Here is a 21,417-nt window from a genome sequence, read left to right on the forward strand (position 1 = left end):
GTTGGCATGCAATGAACTTCCTCAGACCCTGACTACCACGCCCCCTTATTGCTATATATATGTATGTGTTTGGTCATAGAACTGCGGCTGTTAGTCAACTAGATGACTTTCAACTCTAACAGCTCTGGCTCCTCATCCTTATCCCTTTAACTAAGCAGAGAGGAAAATAAATATTTAAAAAATTAAATTAAATAATATTCCACATAAATTCATTTAAAAAAGCATTTGTATTGATTATTTTACTGACTTCTCAAATAATTTAAATTCAAAATCATGATTCCCCAAAATATTACTTAAATTTCTCCCAGTGCATGATGACGCTGTAGCTTTTCTTTCATTTCGGGTGAAAATTCGGTTGAGGGGAGAGGAAACTGTCGGAAACGTTTTTACGGTTTGCAAAGGACATTTACATACACACACACACACAGTGGGAGGACCTGCTCCACATGCACATGCGTCTGTGTGTACATTAAATTTTATTATTGTCATTTTCATGGCGTTGTCGGACGGATTCGGACCCCTTTTCCTTTTTGCCACCCATAACTTTTCGGTCAGCTCTATTTGCATAAGTTGAGTATGTGTGGTGGTGCAGCCAAATTAGACTCAACTGGAACTTTGTTTGGTCAGTTTTAATGCCAATGTGTGTCTGTGTGAGGCATTTCATGTGCTGAAACATATTCATAATTAGTTGTCAGTTCTCGGGGCCAGTTGAAGACCAGAATGTGGACTCCTTTGATTGGCTTTGTTTGGACAAGATGTTTGCTCATTGAGTGTGTGGGTTCATGATGGTGTTTCCCTCGTATTATTTTACACTGGCTAAAATAGCAGCAATCCTTCATCATGAGTCCTGACAGCCTCCGATCCTTTTTCTGGTGCCGACCCTCTAAATGGCGTTTCATTAACATTTATTTTAAATTTAATATACTAAAAAAAAAAGAGAAGCTCGTACGGGACGACCCCTTGGCAAAAAGTTTCAAAAGGAAAGGCAAAAATTCGCTTTAATTGGTTGGTTTTAGGTGCTGCCTGCCTGCCACATTAACCCATGCTGGCCCCTCCTGGTTCCTACATATATTGAAAAGCGCAAAGAAATCGCTGCTGGTGGGCTTTTTGGCTGCTTTTTTTTTCGGTTGAGGGGGTGGAAATATCAACACAAACGCTCAAAGTTTCCACACGCCCCCAAATCAGCACAGCTGCTGGCCTAGTTTTAAGGCCTTTGTTTTACTCCGGACTACGGTTTTCGGACTCTCGACTCCGGACTCTTTTCAATCCCCGCAGCTTCCACTCGCCCCCGTCGGGGTCACCAGGAATCCATGAATACCGCCGCGCAGCTTTGTTGGAAATCAGCTCATTTTTGGCGGCCCGGCCAACTGGCCAACAACACCGGGCTTTTGGCCAACTGGGAAAACTGTTAACTGGTAACTGGTAGTAACTGGGACCTGGGTTCGTTTGCGGCGGCGGTGCTTGGGTTTGGTCCGCCTTTGGCTGCCACCAGGGGACAGCACACGCACAGATGCCAGTTACCAAGTTGCGGAGGGTTGGACTGGGGTCAAAGGGGGCGTGCCAGCGTTGTCCTTCGTTGTATGTGTGTGTTTGTGTGTGTAGTACTACGCTCTCCGGAGGATTTTATCATTTTTTATTACATTTCTCGAGAGCGCTATGTATGCAAATGAAGTCGAAAGTTTCGCTTTGTATAGTTGCTAGTAGTTGCTTTTGTTGCCGGCTGAGTAGGGGAGTTGGTGATAAAGGCAAGCTTGTTGGCTAAGGCGTGAGGGGCGGCGATTCCACTCATTGGCTTTGGATACTCTTTTGTTCGGATGATGCACACAGCTGGGAGGGAAAGTTATTGATGCAGACCAGAAAACGAGGGCATTCCAATTTTTAAACAATATTTATGGGTTTTAAACATGTTTTACCATGAATAAGGAAGCTTTAAGGTCAATATGGAACCAAGAATCTACGAGTTCAGGCATTTTAGAAATAAGATGTGTCTTAATAAGCATCTCTATCACAGAGTCCAAGATATTCGTTGTGATGCTTTCTATTGCCCCTCCAATTCCCGTCTAACTTTTCGGCAAGTTCTTTTATTTGTCCAACCGAGGGGAAACCTTCAAATTTGTGGACCTTCTTCGTGCCTCCTTTTTTTTTAATGAGCTTCATTTTCTGAGTTTTTCTTTGGCTCGTTTTGTATATTCTTTTTAGCTGGCTGTTGGCTTGTTTTCTGGCTTGTTATAGAGCTGTGTGTGATTTTGCCGGCTCATTCGCAGTGCGTGTATTTAATTTTGGTTCGTCCCTTTTGGAATGACTGACTGAAGGTATGGGGGCTTCCCCGGCAATTTTCACCAAGTTCATTCAAAATCAAATGGGGTTCCACTAAGTTGGGGCCAAAAAAGGCGGAAGGAAGGAGCGGCCATTGAAAGCCATTTGAATGGCCGTCGCTTTTCTCGGCAATTTTCTTTATTTGGCCAAGTGAATGCTTCGCTCATTGAATGTTTTTTATTAGGCCAAATGAATGCGAGCCGGTACAGGAAGTGGACTAAACTGGAAGTCCTTTTTGTTTCATTTTTTTTCTTCTTTTTTTTTAACATTCTGCCCTTTTATTTTAGGTTTGCTGTGTGGAAAGGCCGTTAAAATATATATAACTGGTGTGTTGATTTTTGGCCAATGTTTTGTAGTTTGTAATTTTAATAACATTCAGGGGTTTTTTTTCCGCCGAAAGCGCAGGATTTTCCAATCAGCCGACGAAAGCGGAATCAGAAAAAATTACACTTTATTTCTTTCATATCAAATTATTTTCGGCAATCGAGCGTGAAGTCAAATAAACAGTCAGCAAGATCAAACATCAAAAGCGGGAAAAAGGGCGACTGGCAAAAGGGAAAGTCATTGCAGGCGATTTAACAACTATGCCCGGGGATAAATATTTTATGAAATCGCATAAACAAATCAAAGACGAATCGCAGACGGAGAAAAAAAAAAAAAAGGAAAATCACTTTCCCAAAAAAAGGGAAGGGGCAGGCTGAAGGCAGAAATCAAGGGCGGCGATCAAATATGACCACTCAACCGCGCCAGGACTTGCACATTAGCCCTCGAGCATCTTTGCCAAAAATATTTGCACAGCTGAGGGGGATGGTTGGTTGGTACAGGGGGGTTGTCTATACAGGAAGAGGGTACGCGAGTAATGTGTTTGTTATATGGTAAATCGCATAAAAAATACAGACATCTATAGATATATAACAATAACAACTTGTTACCCCTGATCCACTGGCTATTGCCAGCCTAATGCTTGGCCAAAATAGTCCCAGCATCATCACCCACTCTTGAAATTGAATTGTATTTAATAAAATATACGCGAGGGTGGCCCAAAATCGAAGGCCCTGGGGTACGCATTGTATAAATAAGTAATGAATCTTTTGTTATTGCTCTGTGATTTGCCAAGTCAAGTGGATATTGCCCATCCCTGCTGTTTTTTTTATCCTGAATGGGGTTGGTGGGCAGTCTATTATCGGTCGAGATATGCATTATATGGAGACACTGGCCATATATCAAGCATCAAACTGACATAAATTGTCCGCTCGATCGGAGGGATTGGGTGTGAGCATAACCACATGACTGCTGCACCGTGCAGTTGGCCATCCATCAATGCCAACACTCTCATGTCCGCATCGACTGTCATCTCCGATATATCGTTTCACTGGACACTCTCTGTGTGCCTTCGCCGATATGCGGATATATTGCAAATTGAAATTATTACATAGTGTAAACTCTGGCAAGAAACTCCATCTGTTTATTTATGGCCTGGCCATAGCACTGCTAATCGATGGCCGAGCCCAGAGTTATGCGACACTACATATATTTTATCGAATGCGGCATAAGTTGGCCAAAATATTCAATTAAATGCTAGTCGGACACAATTTATGTTTGCCCAGTGCTGGGCCTAATGAGTTTTGGCCCCTGTTAATAACGATACCGATAGGAACTATGCAAATAAATAAACCTGAAGTTATGTACGCCAACAGACAGTTTCATGTTTGCAGGTACACGGGAAATAAAAAGTTCTATCATAATTTATTGGCTATTAATTTGTTTTTCAATATATATTTCCAAAGCGTGTAATAACATTGATTTACAGGAAGTAACTTTGTAAATATTGTTTATGTAATCACAATTTCCCCGGCCTAATCTTCGTTCAATTTAAACGTTTTCCCATGTGTACTTCATTTTTAATGATGCCATACGAAGGCTTAGCTGTTTACTGTCAAAGCCGAAACGAGTATTGATGAAGGTGTTTGCTCAGGAAACACACACACACGTATCCTGCGAACAGAAGGACATGATATGCTCCAGTGATTCATCCATCGGAGGCAGTACTAACCATATATACACAAAACCGGCAAATTAGGCAAAGCAAGCGTGGCGGGAACAACAACAACATTCCAGTACATCAACTACTGACGAAAAACCGCAGGCAAAACATTACGCCGAAGGGTGGGTTGGTGGTTTGGAGGAAAATTCTGGGGGCGTGCATATATTAAGATAGATTACCGCACTCACACATACATGTCGGCACATAAGTGCTCCAATGACAGCCCCGAATTCGCATTAAAAGCAGAGCCAAAGCCAGGATCCTTTGGAATCCAACCGGGTTTATGCGGGAAATTAACACGCCTAATGCCCGGGCACCTTGAAGTGCGCATAAATTATAAACAAGCTTCATTATCCCACCGCCGAAATGTCGTCGTCAAAGTTTAAGGTTCTTCTCTACTCTGGCTCTAGTCTGGCTCGCAAACTATGCGACTTTGGCGCTGACAATTATAATAAATTCAGTTAATAAAGCGCGTTAATGATCAGCCATCAGCAGACCCACAGCCCTGGCACTAATCTCTAGCTATATCTGTTTCTATATCTATGTATATAGCCTGGCATATGCAAAGGCTTTAATTGCCGCCTGGGCCAAATGACACGAACGAAGGCTAAAAGTTTCCGGCTCTATTGTCAGCTGAGCCAGATTGGATTAAGTTTTTGGTAGTATGAAAGCTAACTAAAGCTAAGTGCCAAAGACTTTTCCACTTAATTTCCAAGCCAAGCGATTTTCTTTCGCTCTTCCTTTAAAGTTTGTCCTTAAAAAATGAAAACACCATAAATAATACAGCTGATGTATGGGGGGGGGGATGGAAAATGGAAAACATATGAGGGAAGGATCTCCCCTCAAGGCTCAGAAAGTTGTCCAACATTATACAATAAAAACTCATTAATAATATGCATTTAAGTTATAATTGAACTACTTAATGTGGCCGCTGGCCCTGGAAGTGAGTGTGTGCGTGGGGGTGTGGTAGGGAAATTGCATGAATATGTCCATTAGCCCCATAGTATGACTGCCTTTACTACCGGAATTTTCCGCAATTTCCCCTTGGCACTCATTGTTTGTTTTAAAAGTATGCCAGGCGGGTGCGCATAGTTTCAGTTTTCATTCAATCGAATTGTTGCCTGCGGCTATAGAAAAAAAGGTGCGTAATTAAAACGGTGCCCGGCGAAAGACAATTAAATGCATGCCGCGCACTGTCGAACAAAAGATGAGCGATGAGTTTGCGTTTAATTACGTGGACAGGCGGCGGAGATTTTAATTTATGATGCGTGAATTTGAGCTGAATGAGGTAGAGCATGAGGCAGACGCTTTTCCTTGCTGGCAAAGGAAGTGCGGAAATTGAATTCTAAAATATTTATAGCTCTCCACTTTTGGCATACTTTTCGGGGGGCCGAGGAGAGTGATTTATGCAGTGCTCAGCAGCAAATTGCAAATGAAACGCAATGAAACGAATCGAAATGGAATGAATTACTACTTATGCATGCATGTTCGCCACATAAACACACATCTATCCGCCAAATAAATATATATATATATATGTTCCAACCAGAGCTTGTTCATAGCCCATCAAATCGGAGACCCACTTATTAGTCTGGCTGCTGGACACATGTTACACGATGCTGAGCCATAGATTTATGGCTGGCAATCATCGGGATTTGCAAGAGGACTAGGATCGTGGACATGGAGCAACTGCTGCCCTGACATTGACTATTGAAAGTCAATTTCGGGTGCGTGCCACACGCTCATTTGTCCAGTTTATGGCCGACATCATTTGTTTTGGCATTTTTGCCAATGAGGCGCAAACGCCTTTTATGCGTTCCAATAAATTCTCGCTTCCGGCCTCCGAAAGCCTCTCATATCCTGTCCGCCTCTCGCCTATTCCTAATACCTGTTTATTGTTGCAGTTTCACAGGGAACGCTGTGTGTTTACAAGGTTGCTGATGCTGCATTACAAATGACTCTCGGCCGTTTCAAAGTTGAAAGTTTAATTTGCTGCCTAGCTGGGCAATTTAACTGCCAGGGGTCAGCGTTGCATGGCCAGCTTAAGTTTACATTTCGTTGGAATTCCCCATCGAGTGTTTTAAAGAGTCTTGTACTTATGTAATAATCACCTCTTTTAAGTGCTTGCCAATTAATCACGTGACTAATTATTGAAACTTCCAAGGAAGTAAATATGTTTAGTGCAGCCTAAGGAGAAATACCGATTTAATAATGAAGAAATTTATTCCTTCGGGCTCTTAGTGCAAATTTTATGAGTAATTATTACTGCAAGCTTAAAATAATGTGTAGAACATGGCTTAAATTTGAGTTCAGCAAGCGATTTTCCTGTTTTTAATGTCTTCTCATACAGGAAAATCAATAAGCAACTTAAGCCATTTTAACCTCAGCAGAAACTAAATATTATTTGATGTCCTTTCCATAGACTCTCGCTTTCGGTTTGGCCTCATGAAAATTTATGAACTCTGACATTTTACAATACTCTATTAAGTGCTGCCAAGCCAACAGAAACAGAAAGCCGAAAAGGGGTGGACCAAATAATCAAATTGCAGTTTCCAGCTGTCATACTCACAGTCCTCGCCCAGTTTTTACGTTCGGTGTTTTTGGGTATTTTTCGGAAATAACCAGACAGACCGGCAAAAACACAGAGTATGGCAAAAAATCTGTTAGAAATCCTATTTATATTTCGAAACAATAACCATTCAATTCCATCTAACGACTAGGGCCCTGGCCACCGGCGAGCATAACGAACCAATTGAGCTGGCCACGACCCTCGAGGGGGCGTTATGCGGAAGTTGGGGATTTTTGGGGCGTGGCATTTATTAGCAATTGCTATGACGGCGACGACGGTGGCGCCTTCTGTGAAAAATTCTAACCAGCCTTTAAAGCGGAAGCATTGGCAATGGCCGGCAGGACATGGGCGGTAGACGACCAACGGGACACCACAGGCGCGACGACACAAACAAAACGTGATTCGCATACAAATAAACAAGGATACAAAGGATACAGAGGATTCCTCCACCACCTCCACACACACACACACACACACAAAGATGACCCTTTGGGGCCTCGGAATTGAAACAAATGCCACAGTGCAGGGCGTGCCTATAAATTTTTCACCAAATACATTGGCCATAGGTGCAACTGCAACTGCAACTGCAACTGCAATTGCAATGTTCGGGTGGCTCTGTGGGCGGTGCTCTCAATACCAGCATGAGAGTGGGTGTGGTTCGGGGCTCAAAAGGTCCGTGAAATGGCCAACTGGGGCATTGTTTAGGGCCGGTGTTCAACTGCCCGCACATGGACAACATTTGAATGCAAAGCAGGCTCTGCCAGCGGTTGATGTCACTCCTCAATCGAGCACTGGGAGAAAATGGGAAAGCCTTTTGAAGTTTCACTGTTCTTAAAGTCAGAAAAGTGACATTAAAGAACATCTTTCATTATATATCTTCACAGCTTCATAATTTTCCTAACCAAAAATCGTTAAAGGTCGTTGAGTATAAAAATAAAACTACATTTTCTTTGCCTGCACTAGTCTGTCCACCAACTTGTCCCCAGAATCTCCTTGGCCAAGCTGCTTAGCTGCTGCCTGTCAATGGCAATTACGTCCGGGTGCAGAGCTCAAGTGGCAGCACAAATCACGGCGCGAAATGAAGAGTCAACTATCGACCTCTGGCTGCCAGACTGGGACGCTCCTCCACCTTCACGTTGATTTAGAGCTTGATGCATGTGCAGCAATTTGGGGCCGAGTACATGCTGATCATTTGTCCTCGGGAGTTTCAGGAAAGGAGTGATGCTTCTCCCTAAGTAAATCCCACTAGCCCGAGCGTGTGACGAGCATTTTGGCAAATAGTTTTGCCGACTGCTCACCTTGATGGCAAATCCCTTGGAACGGGCTGCCGAGGAATTCCATCAGCTGATCGATTAATCGTTGCCGGTGAAGCAAATACTTTCACCCGGGGAATGCCGCCTGTCAGTGGCGTGTAGAATGTGGATGTGGCCAGTAAAGGCAATGGGGATGCCATGCCCATGTCACGTTTTATGGCTGCCAGTGTGAGTTTATCTTTGGCCGACAGCGTCAACGTCTGTTGCGAGTCAACGGGTCCTGGCTCCCATGTCCTTGGCCATTTTGTTGCAATTTTTATGTGCTTTTATGCACTTGAGTTGGCACATCCTACATCCACCCACCTTCGACACTTGGCCATCTTACTGCCAAGCCATGCAATGCCATGCCTTGCCTTGCCTTGCCTTGCCACTTGGAAAAATTTCTCGCTCGCTAAATTGAGCAGGGAAAAATCCTTAATAGAACACCCAATTCAATGTAGGACGAATGGTGAAAAAAAAATCGCATTTCTCTGAGATTCCGTTTGAAGTGTGACAGACAGACAGAGAGCATTTAGCCTCATTAGGCGGGCTAGAACTTCAAACCAAAAAGTTGAGCAAATTTAATCAGGAAATCGTATGTAAATATTTGAACTTTAGGCTTTGGCCCTAATGAAGCATTCAGCCAATGGTAAAGGCCGGAAAATGTGCCAGAGTGCGGCGATAATCACTGCATATGAATTAAAAAGTTTTTCGGGTGGCGAATGTGAAAATATTTTGTAGTTTAAAGCAATTTGAAGTCATTTGTAGCCAATTTGCAAAATGTCTGGCGTAAGTGTACGTGTGTGTGTGTGTGTTGGCCAATGCAATTACAGTTGCTCACTCACAAACACACACTCACACACAAACATTTGTTTGGCAATGCGCTCAGCCATTCCGACGTTTCATCGTCACTCGTCCTTCTTTTTTTTTTGCCAGCTTTTCCACTCTTTTTTTTATCCTACAGCAAATGAGTCATGCTAATGGCAAACCATTAGCAAAAATGCCACTGTATGGGTGAGGGTGATAATTAAGTTGTGTTCATGTGTGTGTGTGTGAGTTGCTGTTCCACAGAGAAATGTGATTTTGAAGGCTGTTGTTAAATATTTAAATGTATTCCATGGACGAAAGCCATTCCCTTTGTTGCCACTAACATTTGCGTTTACGCCAAAGTCTAATTGCAACCTAAGCTCGAAATAAAATTACTTAAATTGCACACAGAAAAAGGGAAGCGAATCTTTCAAGGTGGCCAGCAAGTGGGCTAAACGTTGGGCCAGGACCTTGAAAGTCCATTATTTCTATTAAGGGAAACTCATAAGTCTAGGATTGATTGCAAAAAGTTATAATTCCAGAAAAGTTCAAGGCAATTTAAATGTTAATGCTGTTACCAAAAATAAAATAAAAAAGAAAAGGTCACAAGCCTTGAGTTACTTAGATGTAGATATTTGAAATTAGGTTGGCCCCGAAACTAATCGGTTACTAGCTTTGGGCCAGTACTAAAAGCCCACAATGACAGGCCACGAAAGAGCGACTTCCTATTTCATTTTCATTTACCTTTAATTGAGCTAATCAACACGCTAATTGCAAGCGCTATTAGCCGCCGGGTCAGGCCAAACTAAAGTGGTTGCGACAGGCAGATATTTTATTGTTATGCGTTTGCGCCGCAAAGCACTTCAAAATTGCACTTTAATGACTAATTTAGACACAGACGAGGACATATACACATATACATATATGCGAGAGGACAGGACATAAAAGGACGTTTCAGTGGCAGGACGTGAGTGCCGGCGGAAGTGGAAGTGCACACTTGAGCAATGGCGATACGACATTTCCTTAATGAAGGCGAGTGGCATAAAAGTTGATGGCCCTCCGGCTCATTTGGCCCTGCATATGCACTAAACTGAAGCGCAGAGAGGGTCAACGTGGCGTATGTGTAATTATAACAAGTTTGGACTTTTGACAGTCTCCCATTTTGTGCACTTGTCAGCTTTTTGTCATGTCTCCCCCCCCGCTTGAACTTTGTCACCCCGATGACCTGTCAATGTCGATAGTAGTTTCTACATATATAGTATATATATCTTAGTGCTGGGCGACACTCACCTGACACCAGCAGCTCACTGGTGCTGTTGACCAAATTGTCCATAATTGGCTGGAATGTGTAGAACGTCAGCGTTTCCAATTTGTTTGCCTGCACGTTGATGGACAGCAAGGCGGGTGTGCCCCGCAACAGACCATTGTCGATCTTCTTCAGCAGATTGTTTCGCAAATTCAAAGTTTTCAGTGTATTCAGACCGTCCAGAGCACGTTCGGAAATTCGCTGAAAAATAGGTTAAGGAGATTAGTTTTTAGTTTGTTCTTAAATTTGATTAAACCGAGTTTTTTGTTTGCGGGTGCAAAATGTTATTCTCACACAACGACCACATATATAGCATACACACACACACACACTCATACATACATAACACATATACACATATATGGGGCATATAGAAAAAACAGAAAAATATTTTCATGCTGCCATTTTTCCGCATTTCTGGGTATTATTTTCATTGTTTTTTCACAGAGTTTCGCTTTTCGTGTGGCATTGTTGTTGTCATTGTCTTCATTGTTTGTTTGCGAATTTATTTATGTGTATGTATATGCCACAAATACATGCACAATCACACCCATACACACACGATAGCTGGTGTTTTTTAACTTGTATGTCCCAATTCGTTTGTCTTGAATTTTATTATACGGAAAAAGTGTTTTCTGGTTTCTGCTTTGTTTGGCCGAACAACGAAAGTGAAGTCGCCGTATTTCCACCATTATTTAATATTCAATATGCTTTGTCTGGGGAAATGGAAAAATTATGCATATTAAATGTCGTGCGGCCAAGGCGGAGCTTCAAGCATGTGCCAAAGTTCTTCTTCTGTCTGCTACGGTGATGTGGCATTGAAAAATAACCCAAGCTCTCATGTTGCCAGCAATCTTTTCATGTTTGTTTATTTGCCCAGATGATTGACATAAAAACATATAGATTTTATTGCGATATTTTTGTTAGTTTGATGGGCGATCCTTCGATGCCTACGCGTCCAATTTATTAGCCTGACAACAGCGAAAAAATATAATTTACGAGCGATTTATGTGCGGATTAAGTAAACAAAGTTATGACAACGGGATTAATGGGTGGGTAGGGATTTGATGGAAGGTTGCCAGGGAATCGAAAGCTATACTCGTAAATATTCTTTTTAAATTTTGTAAAAAATTGTAGAATATATTATTAAGATATTTTGTATCCCCTTTGATTTGTGAGACTCTTAAGGGCAAAACTAAGCACTTTTTCAGACATTCTTAGTACTTTCTACCTTTACTTTGGTTAATTTTCCAACATTCTTATGTCATTACCTTTCTTAGTGCAGTAATGGCTCTGCCAACTATTTTAATCTACAAAGCAGAGTGAAAGCTGCTTAAAGCTGTTAATTTCTCGTACACTTTCACCTTAATGCACTCGGTTAGCCCCTTAGCCCCTTAACCCGATTATCTGTTTATCTTCATCCCTGGACCCCCGCACACACACATGCAGCGTTTTATGTTGTGTCAGACCTAAACCTTTCAACGGCAAATGATTTATGAAGTGAGCAAAAGAAAAAAAGATATATGTAAAAAAAACAGGAAAGTGGAAAAGCTGAGGAGGGGGAAGCCCAAGCCAAACATGCAACACAATTTGCTTTTATTGAAGGCGACAACGGCACCCGGACACCTAACAAAGTCGCTTTCGCTTAGAAAGAGAATTTTTTTTTTTTTGGGGGCCAGGCAAATCCCGGAATCTGGAATCCGGGGCTGGTGGAAACAAAGCGCAACGTGGGCGATAACAAGCCCAATCATTATGGCTATGACAATGCGGCAAAGGATCTGAGGAAAGCAGAGTAGAGCAGAGCAGAGCAGAGACGAGCCAAGCTGAACAGGACCCCACTTGAGCGGCTGCTCTCGAGTGTCCTGTCCTAGTGGCCTGACACATATGCGAGTCGTCGTCTGAGTGTGACATGATATGCGAGCACTTTGTAAAATGGGAAAAATGAAGGAGCAGCCAAGCAGGAAGGAAGGAACAATGTTGGCCCAGGATATGGATATTCAGGATTTACGTTCATACGGCTGCCTTACATAACTTTGGCCCGCTTCGAGTGTTAAGCGACATTTTTCTATTTACCCACACATACACACACGTTGGCCATTTTTATGGCCACCATAGACACACACATAGCCGTGCACAGAAGGGTCCTCTCTCTCTCACCATTGGCCAGCATATCAGATGGCAGAATGGGAGCGCCATAAATCCATTATTCCCATGATTTGTTATTCAATATTTTGTAAGTAGATTAACTTGCGGCGCACATTTGTTTGCCACAGAGCGCCGAAAGGCGACTGTCAGCGTGGGGTCCGTTCCAGAGGGTAAATGTGCGAATTAAGCCAGAACCCAAGGACCAAAACAGGACCTTGTCCAAACGAAAAACGTAGAAAACATAATTTACCAATCTATTTATCATATTTGCGCCCCGACGGCCACGGGTCCACCGATGCTGAGTGACCACTTAAATCACCACAAGAATAGACATTCGAATTGAATTTATGACACCAGCAAAAAAAAAAAAAACGTTGTGTGTGTATTTTTGCCCCAAGGATGTGCCATTTATGGTCCCCTGCCTTCGTCCCTTCTGTTTCTTATGGCCACTCGGCAATTTATGGCCTCTTAAGTCAGCTGCTCTAAGTTGACCAAGTGGCCGAGGCAGACAAATCTTTTTAATCCACTTGCATTAGAGTTGATTGAGAAGTTTGGTGCTCGTAGATTGCATTGCCCCCTATATACAGAGGTGGCTCTGCGGAGTGCCATAAATAAAAGCAGTCAAACAACTATTACGAATGCTATAAATGCGCACTTGAAAAACCCAATCAATCTGGGAATTAATGTTTTATCTTAAATGGATTTTTGCTTGGGGAAATTACAGAAAAGAATCAGTTACCTAAGGTAATGTATTGAGTCACATATGATTGGATTTTCCTATTAAATCTTTCATCATAATTTATTTTACTTCACCTCTTTGAATGTGCAGATCTTCTCGGTATTTATCTTCTGCACCAAAAAGTATGCTACATTCCTTAACATAAAATTCCACTCACCTCAATACGATTATCATCCAATTCCAGTTCACTCAAACTCCACAACTCCGCAAAGACAGTATCACCGATAAAGTTCAGATTGTTTTTGGTCAGTTTCAGCACATTCAGATTACCCAATCCTCGGAATATCTCACTGGTCAGCACATTTATCTGGTTGTGGGCCAAGTTAAGGTACGTCAGCCTGGCCATATCAGCAAAGAGACCCTCATGCAGTGTGCTAATGTTGTTATTATTCAGGCAAAGCTTTTCGCAGAGAGGAAGATTACGGAATGCATATCGATCCATCTCGAATATTTGATTGTGGTCCAAAATCAACTCCCTCAGACGTATGTGATTGGCAAAGGCATCTTGATCCAAAGCCATTATGTGGTTATTATTCAGGATAATCTTCTCCAAGAAGGGCAGATTGGCGAAGGCATAGCTCTTGACAATCTCCACTTGGGAGTACTCAATGACAATGCTGCTCAGGTTCTTCAGGGGTTCGATAATCATGGTGGGTATATAGTCCAATCGGGCATTGTTTTGGATCACAAACTTAAGTTCCCTTAAGCGCTTCTGCTGATAGAATCGCGTCCAGGTGGTGTCGTTCTGATGCAATCCCTCCGAGAACACCCAGCATTCCGCCTTCTGCACTGGAACATGGTTCTCATCTGGAGTACAGTAGCACATCAGTTTCATGTCTCGTCGCCGAGTGCAGAATCCAGTGCTATCCATGGGTCCACTATAGCCAACACTACCAGAATTTACGGCGTTACTGCTGGTGAACACATAGCCGGAGGAGGAGCCCGCTGTCGACGAGGAGCCGGTGTAGTAGCCATTGTTAATGTTGCTGCTGCTGGAGGAGGAGGATGACGACAGGGAGCCACTGCTGCTGCCACGCCCCCTGTTGCGACGATCATCCTTGGCGCGTCCTTCGGCGGGTGCCACCAGGCAGCCACCAATTAGCAGGAGCGAAAGGAGCAGGACGCAGATGGCATTGTCCGCCGAAGCCGCCATTTTATGGCGCTGATGATGCGGCAACATGGCGAGCTTATTCCTATCGCTCGATGGAGCGGATTCTGCAAAATAAGGAGAACAAAACAGAGTGACGTGGTCAATAAAATTGGTTTATCTTGGGGCTTTGCTTTGCAGCACTGAAAGCAAATTCAATCTAACCTAATTTTACATTGCTTGGTTGTTAAGAGAAAAAGAAATGTTCTCAAAAAGGATAAGCAAGATCCCAGCACTTGCCCGTCATAGAAAACCTACATTCACCTCTTTATTTTCTTCTTATTATTTTCTAAAATTCAAGCTTAACTCTTTCTCAAAGTGTAACTGTCATAAAAGAAAGGCTAAGGTGGAAATGACTTTAGCAAAAAATTCGATTTTCATGGTCTTGATTTTGTGTGTCAAAAATATCCTCGAAATATACTTGCCCTTAACAAATGGATTTGATTTTATGTGGCTCTGTCATAAACTCAGCCTCCCCTCTTATTTGAGGTGGCGAAAAATTGAAACTGGAATCAAAGTTGATAGCCATTCATTCGAGTTGGCTTTATTGTTCTGGGAGCTGGCGGAAAGTGCTTCATAAAAATGCTAATTAATGTTGTTAACTTTCTCACTTTTGCTCATATTTCATTTGGGCCAATTCAAGAGATTCCGTGGTGGATTCATCATCCCCCTTTTTTTTGGTCTGCCCACGATGAAAGTTGAATTGGCCCATTGCGAAGCCTCCCGCTGGCTTCATTTGACGCTCGGTTGCTTTGTCACTGGTAGCCCCCTTTTGGGTTTTCCCATTTACCCCCATAAACAAATTTATCGAGCTCATAAATAACTGCAACACTGTCGTTGATTGTTCGCTTAACGGCAACGGCAATGGCAACGGCTTCTCTGAGGCTGCTCCTGGCCTTCCCTTAATTTTGCATTTCAAGTGTCATTGGGCAAAGTGCTCTCTAATTATGCTCGTATTTTTTAATAAATTAATAAGTCACACTGACACTGGGCATATTTCGGATTCTGGCTTTTTGGCTGCTAGCTGTTAGCTTTTGGCTCTTGACTGCCTGGTTGGATGGCATAATGAAGTGTAAATAAGTTATTGTCAGTTGTCAAGTGAGTTATCGTCGTTATCGGCAGTCAGCCCAGTGATTTGCATAAAATATTGTCGCAATATCAAACAGAGGAAGAGAGAGAGGCAGAGAAAAGAGAGGGGGATTAGATGGATGGAAAGCCGAAAGTCACTTGAGTTATTGACTCGGGCATGCTTCATTACATTGATTTCGATTATAAATTTTAAATAAAACGATGATAAGTGCTGCGTAGCATGATGCGATGCTTATGCCAGCTTAGCTGGCTCTCACTCAACCCCCCTTATGCTCGCCGTTCTGGCCAAAGTTCAGGGCTCAAGGAGCATTAGAAGTGGCTCACACCGCAGGATTAAGTACTCAAAATATACATGAAAACTTTTGAGCAGCCAGACGACGGCAGCTGAAGATGACTTGATGGCTTCAATTTAAATATCAAAGCAAAGTCGAAACTAAAATGTCCTCAAAAACACAGACACACACACACACACACAGAGGGAACCACAGGATATATGGCTGGATATATATGGGAAGCTGACTGGGGAGATATTCCACATATTCTGAGAATTTTTAAGTGTGTCGTGAAGCAGCAAATCAAAAAATACACTGCATGTGTGTGTAATTAGATTTTCCCAAAAAAAAAAAAGTGGAAAAAGGAGAGGAAAATTCAGGCACACAAACACTGAAAAAAGTTAAGTTGGAATTCTTTATGAGATAAATCAGGATTAAAATGGATGAAAAGCCAGAAAAATTCCTTCATTGTCTTTACAGAAATTTGTCATTAATTTTTAATTTATAAAATATTCATTTTAAAGACATCTGTTCTTTGATATATCTTTCGCAATACCAATATACATTTTTTCTCTGCACACATGCAACAACGCGTTGCTGACAGCCAATTACTCAAAGGCCTGAATGGAGGCCAAATGGTAGAAAAGGGGTGTGGGAAAAAAGCTGAAAGAGAGCGTTACAAGCAAATGAAAAATCAATTTGTTGATTATGCATAAATCATAAGATTTATGCGACTCCTCACTCAGCATTCATGAGTCATTTATCAAACGAGCAAACTTCTCTCTTGCCTTCATGTCAGAATCACAAAAACAGAAAGCGACGAAGCGAATCGCAAATCGAAGTGGCAATGGGGGCAAAAAAGGCATCAACTGTGTGAAAGCAGGCGAGATGTTTCATTCATCTTCAGTTCAACTAAATATAATATGTACCAGCCGATAACAAAGTCTAGACCGAGTAGCTTTCTATATATATATATATATATGAAGATGACATCTTTGCAGAAGATTAAATGCAAGCTGGGTACAAATTGATCTTACTGGCTTAAGTTCTTCATCTCGGAGAGTAGGCAAACACCAGCAACGACATCGGCAACGGCAACGGCAACAGCAAACCTTGACGACAAACAATTACCAAGAAAATTATTCCCCCAGGGAAAATGGGAGCAACAGCAGCAACGTCGGTCCTTGTCAGCAGCAACATAGTACACACAGGCAAAACAGCAGCAGCCACTATAATATTGCTGGCAACAGAAACAGCAGCAGGGATAATGGGTCTGCAGCAAGCTCTTCGCTAAATTAAAGACTGAAACTTTAACAGGGACAATCACGATACTATGGTCAGTAGCAATAACAAAAAGATGAGGGCAATGTTGCCGTTCCAAGAGCAACATCAGCTAAATTGACAACCGCAACCATTAGCAGCAACATGATCAAAATGCGGTGCAGCGGCAATATTTGCCATTCTGGTAACAGTAGCAACATTGACCAGAAAAACCACTAGAGCAACTTATCCATCAGTAGCAACATTCGCTGTTCTGGTAGCAGTTGCAACATCATTGAAAGTATGAACAACAGCAGCGGCAACTTCTGGCGAAGCCAAAAAGCAACATTGGCATGTGTGCAGCTGTAACCCAAGCAACAACAGCAACATTAATTGCTCAGGTAACAGTATCAGAAGCCATTAGACCAACTTAAGCACCAGAAGCAACCTCAACTGTTCAGATAACATGAGCAATATAACCCACGACAGCAGCAACTAATGCCATAATCACAGAAGCAACAACATTACAACTTTCAGCAATACAAGCAACATGGGCAATGGTAATAGTTACTGTTGGAAAATCAGCAACATCAACGAAAGTAAGAGCAAGAACGGCGGTAACTTAAGGGAAAGACTGAGCAGCAACTGCAATAATAACATGAACAGCAGCAACATTCAGAACAACAACAGTAGCAGGGCAGAGCCAGGATACGGGCTTCTGTAATGTTTTGCCCCTCGAAATGTTGAAGGGAAAATTGCAACAAGAAGCAATTTGTCTTGTTGCTTATAATTTCGATTAAACTTTCGAAGCGAGTAACGCATATGTTTGTGTGTGTGTGTGTGTATAAATGTGTGTCTGTGTTCGGGAGTACTCGGCTGGTTGGCTGGTGTGCGTGCAAACAATGGGCCATGCAAAAGGGGAGCGAGTCCTTTGGCCGGGGGGGAAAGGCGTGTGAAAGTGTGACAGAAGTGTCGACAAAGAGCGGAGCAGCAGCAGCAACGGCAACAGCAACAACATCAACCGCAACAACAACAATGATGACGGCGACCCAGTGGGAAATTGGAGCAAAGCCGCAGCTAAGCTGACAGCCACGCAAGCAATTTTCCAGGGAGACCGGGCAAACACAACAGCCGTCCCGAGTCGAGCCACATAATATTTTCCAGCAATGGAAATTCTTGGCTTTAAAAAGGCGGCCCAACCGAAGATGGCTGAGATAGTCGACTCGACTCGTTATGGCCTTGTTTGCTGTATCGAGAAACTTTAGACAAACACACACAGATACACACTCATACAACCAGCAGCAAGTCTGAGGTTGATCAAGACAAAAGCCCAGAGTCGGGATTCTGCTATGTGGAAATTGTTTTCAATTTTCGTTATTTGACAAATGGTGACACTTCCGCTGTGGCAGCCAGGACACCAGCATCATCACCAGCCGGGCCCAGGACTTTAACAATATGTACACAGGACCCCCCTCCTTCTCACAGTACCACCGCCCACGTCTGTGTGTCATGAGGTTTTGTCAACAATAAGTTTTTATGCCGGAAGACTCGTAGTTGTTTATGGCAGTCCCCCATCAGCTGCAGCATCCTCGGGCTCAGCCGCATCATCATCATCAGCATCACTCGCAGCGGGATTGTGTGCACGGCGGAAAAAAGGATATCTATATGCGGTTCATGTAGACATATCAATTTAACTTTACTTTTTTGGATGATTTACTCCTGATAAATCTGTTTGATATTATTTTAAGCTTTATATTATGTAAAATTGAAAATTACTCTCTCTCTCTCTCTTTCTTGATTTACATAAATCATGTTGAAGAGCAGTCTTAGTTCCTATAATCTGATATAATCATTCTAGACTTACGCATAGAAATCCTCTTTACCACTTCTGATCAAATTAACCCACTAAAACAAGTTCTTTCTGATTCATTTCCTTCCGTGTAAGATTTCCCGTAACTATACGTGCGATTCCTGTTCCCATATCATGTGAATATAACTTTAAGCTGTGACATGAACGCAGCTCGGACGTGCCTGACTTTGACTGACTGACTCTGACTGACTGGTGAGGTGGGATTGGATGGAATGGAGCCACTAAGGGTTAGTCGCTTTCCATTTAGCTGAGCTGCAAATAAAACGACAGCAACAAAAAACTTGGTCAGTTGGACAAACTGCAGTTCCTGTCTTTGGGTTCTTCGTCCGCTATCTTCTCCGTCTACTGGCCAAGTCTTCTGACCCGTGAAGCCATCCCTGTTTCGTGTCTGACAAATGACGCAGAGGCAAAACGGCAGACGAAACATAGCCATCAATCAGTGGGCCAAGTTATGACGTCCGCACGTTTTATTCGCATTTTTATTAAGGCTCACAAATATCCGGATTTGTCCTTGGCTTGCGTCACTTGTCAGCGCCAGTTGGAGTCTGTTTCGATCAAATCTGTGTGGCAGGGGCAGCAATGGCAGGACGTGGCAGGAGGGGCAGGAGGCTCCTTGGCCATATATATTTATTGTCAGGCATGTCACACTTCATAAATATTTCATAAATTGCTTCGCATTTATTTTGACAGTCGCGCCAAAGTTTCGACTGCCATTTGTTAACCCTTTCAGCTGCCGCTGTTGCTATTTTTTTTTTTCTCATTCTGCTTGCTGCTTGGCCCGGTTATTGTTATTTCTGTTATCATGCGAGGCAGTCATTGCCAGCTGTCGCACATATTGTCCTTGTGGAGTGGTAGGAAGGAAAGTGGGAAGAAGAAAGAGTCACCTAACCAAATATCCACCCACCTTGCCACCTTGCCACTTCCCTATACCTATTCCTTATTGCCAAAAAGTAAAATCTGGCATTCATGTTGCAGCAGGACTCATTCTCGCACTTTTGACTACTTTTAACTTGGGGCTTCCATTTCCCAGGACCTGCTCTTCGACTTGGTTTTGTACGTTTTTTAGCTTTTAGCATACCTGTCAGCAAAATAAAATGGAAACTAGTTGCCAGAGCAAACTTTCGCCTTCGCCTCTGTTGACACATATTTCTGGGTAGAAAAAGCTGGGCTATATGCATATGCCTGCCACGCCCCCTGCGGCATTCAGACAGACAACGCCCCACTGCACTTGAGCTGCCTGGGACATTACTTTGGCCGTCACTCCCCGATTTTTTTTATTTCTAGACTTGATTCTTGGTGGCCTCTTTTCGGGCTTTACTTTAAGTTGTTCTCCCTGCCAGTGCTCCCTCCGCTACCTTCGAAGGATCCCAGGACTTTTGGAGAGTCCTAGCAACTGCTTAACGCCCAAATTGGCAGCACCTGGCCAAAAGTGTTGGCTGACTGTCCTGGCAGATAAGTAGTCGTCCGGGGCTTTTCCCTTCGCTTTTCTTTTCTTTTCTTGAGCGTGTTTTTTTTTTCTTTTCGGGTCTGTGTGTTTTGACTTTCAACGAGGAGCGAAATTATTTTCGCTGTTGCAAGTTTGTTGCAACTTTTCCCTGACGCAAAGTGAAAATTTGTCATGCTCGTTGAGCAACTCCCAGCTTTCCCCCTTCCCCCACCACCCTCTGATTATATAATAAATTCCTTCAGTTAGGCAAAAATGCTCCACAAAGACAAACACAAACATAAATACAGACTTAGCGCAGACAGACTCGTCTGTGGAAACTTTTAACTCACTTGCCAAATATTTTAGCAATTTTTGAATAAAACATTTCCAAGATTCCGGGCATCTCCAGCCAGATGACAGCAGCCCCTGCCTTTTATGGCCCTGTCATGAAGGAAATCCCCCTTTTTATCCACCTGTTTCAGCGCTTAAAAAGTGAGTTTCATAGGGGTCTCAACTTAATTAGTTGGGATTCCTGGCACTAAGGAATTTCTATCCTTTACATATGTACTACATATATATTATGCAACCCTGGAGGGCGTTTTCTTACCTTTCGATTGAGTGCTGGAAAAGGCCAAGTCACGTACAGTAACAGTCCTCGATCTGCTGACTAATGCAATGTCTCTGCAAATATATAAAGAGAGGGAAAACGAAATTAGTTTGATATTACTTATTATAATGTCATGTTTCGGTCTCGTTACAGACATGTTTTTCAACCACAAAATTATAGCGTTTTGCCGGAATTGGTATATACTTTATTCATAAGCCCCTGGGAAGGCCTCAAATGCTAATGGAAATTACATATTAAATAAATAACAGCGAGAATATTATATGAATCGAGAAATAAGCTAAATAATCTAGTCACTATTTGAAATTAGGTAAGTATATAGAAGGCGTTTTCACACCTATGAATATATATTATATTTATTGATTAATCAGATTTCTGTGGATTTATTTTTTACTTTAGAAAGTCTCTGTAGCTTGTACAGCTCCTTTAGGAAGTGATTATTTGTTTTTTCGTGTTCCTCTAACTAGCTCTTTCAGAAAACCTTGCTGACTCCACCTTTTCAGCGTTATC

At 42.5% G+C, this 21,417-nt stretch overlaps 1 protein-coding gene across 3 annotated transcripts in view; it reads right to left on the reverse strand.

Annotated features, from left to right (window-relative positions):
• LOC108107756 (connectin) overlaps positions 1-21,417 on the reverse strand; it is a 132,344-nt gene that overhangs the window by 5,595 nt on the left and 105,332 nt on the right. For all 3 annotated transcript variants that reach the window (XM_017215428.2, XM_017215429.2, XM_017215427.2), the window contains 3 exons: positions 20,890-20,963; positions 13,376-14,433; positions 10,319-10,535 (listed from right to left, as the gene is read on the reverse strand). In XM_017215428.2, coding sequence (XP_017070917.1) covers positions 10,319-10,535; positions 13,376-14,398 — 1,240 coding nt within the window. In that variant the 5' untranslated portion in view covers positions 14,399-14,433; positions 20,890-20,963. The remainder of the gene's footprint in view (positions 1-10,318; positions 10,536-13,375; positions 14,434-20,889; positions 20,964-21,417) is intronic.

The sequence above is a fragment of the Drosophila eugracilis genome, unplaced genomic scaffold, assembly GCF_018153835.1.
Source record: "Drosophila eugracilis isolate 14026-0451.02 unplaced genomic scaffold, ASM1815383v1 contig_2088, whole genome shotgun sequence".
NCBI lineage: Eukaryota > Metazoa > Arthropoda > Insecta > Diptera > Drosophilidae > Drosophila > Drosophila eugracilis.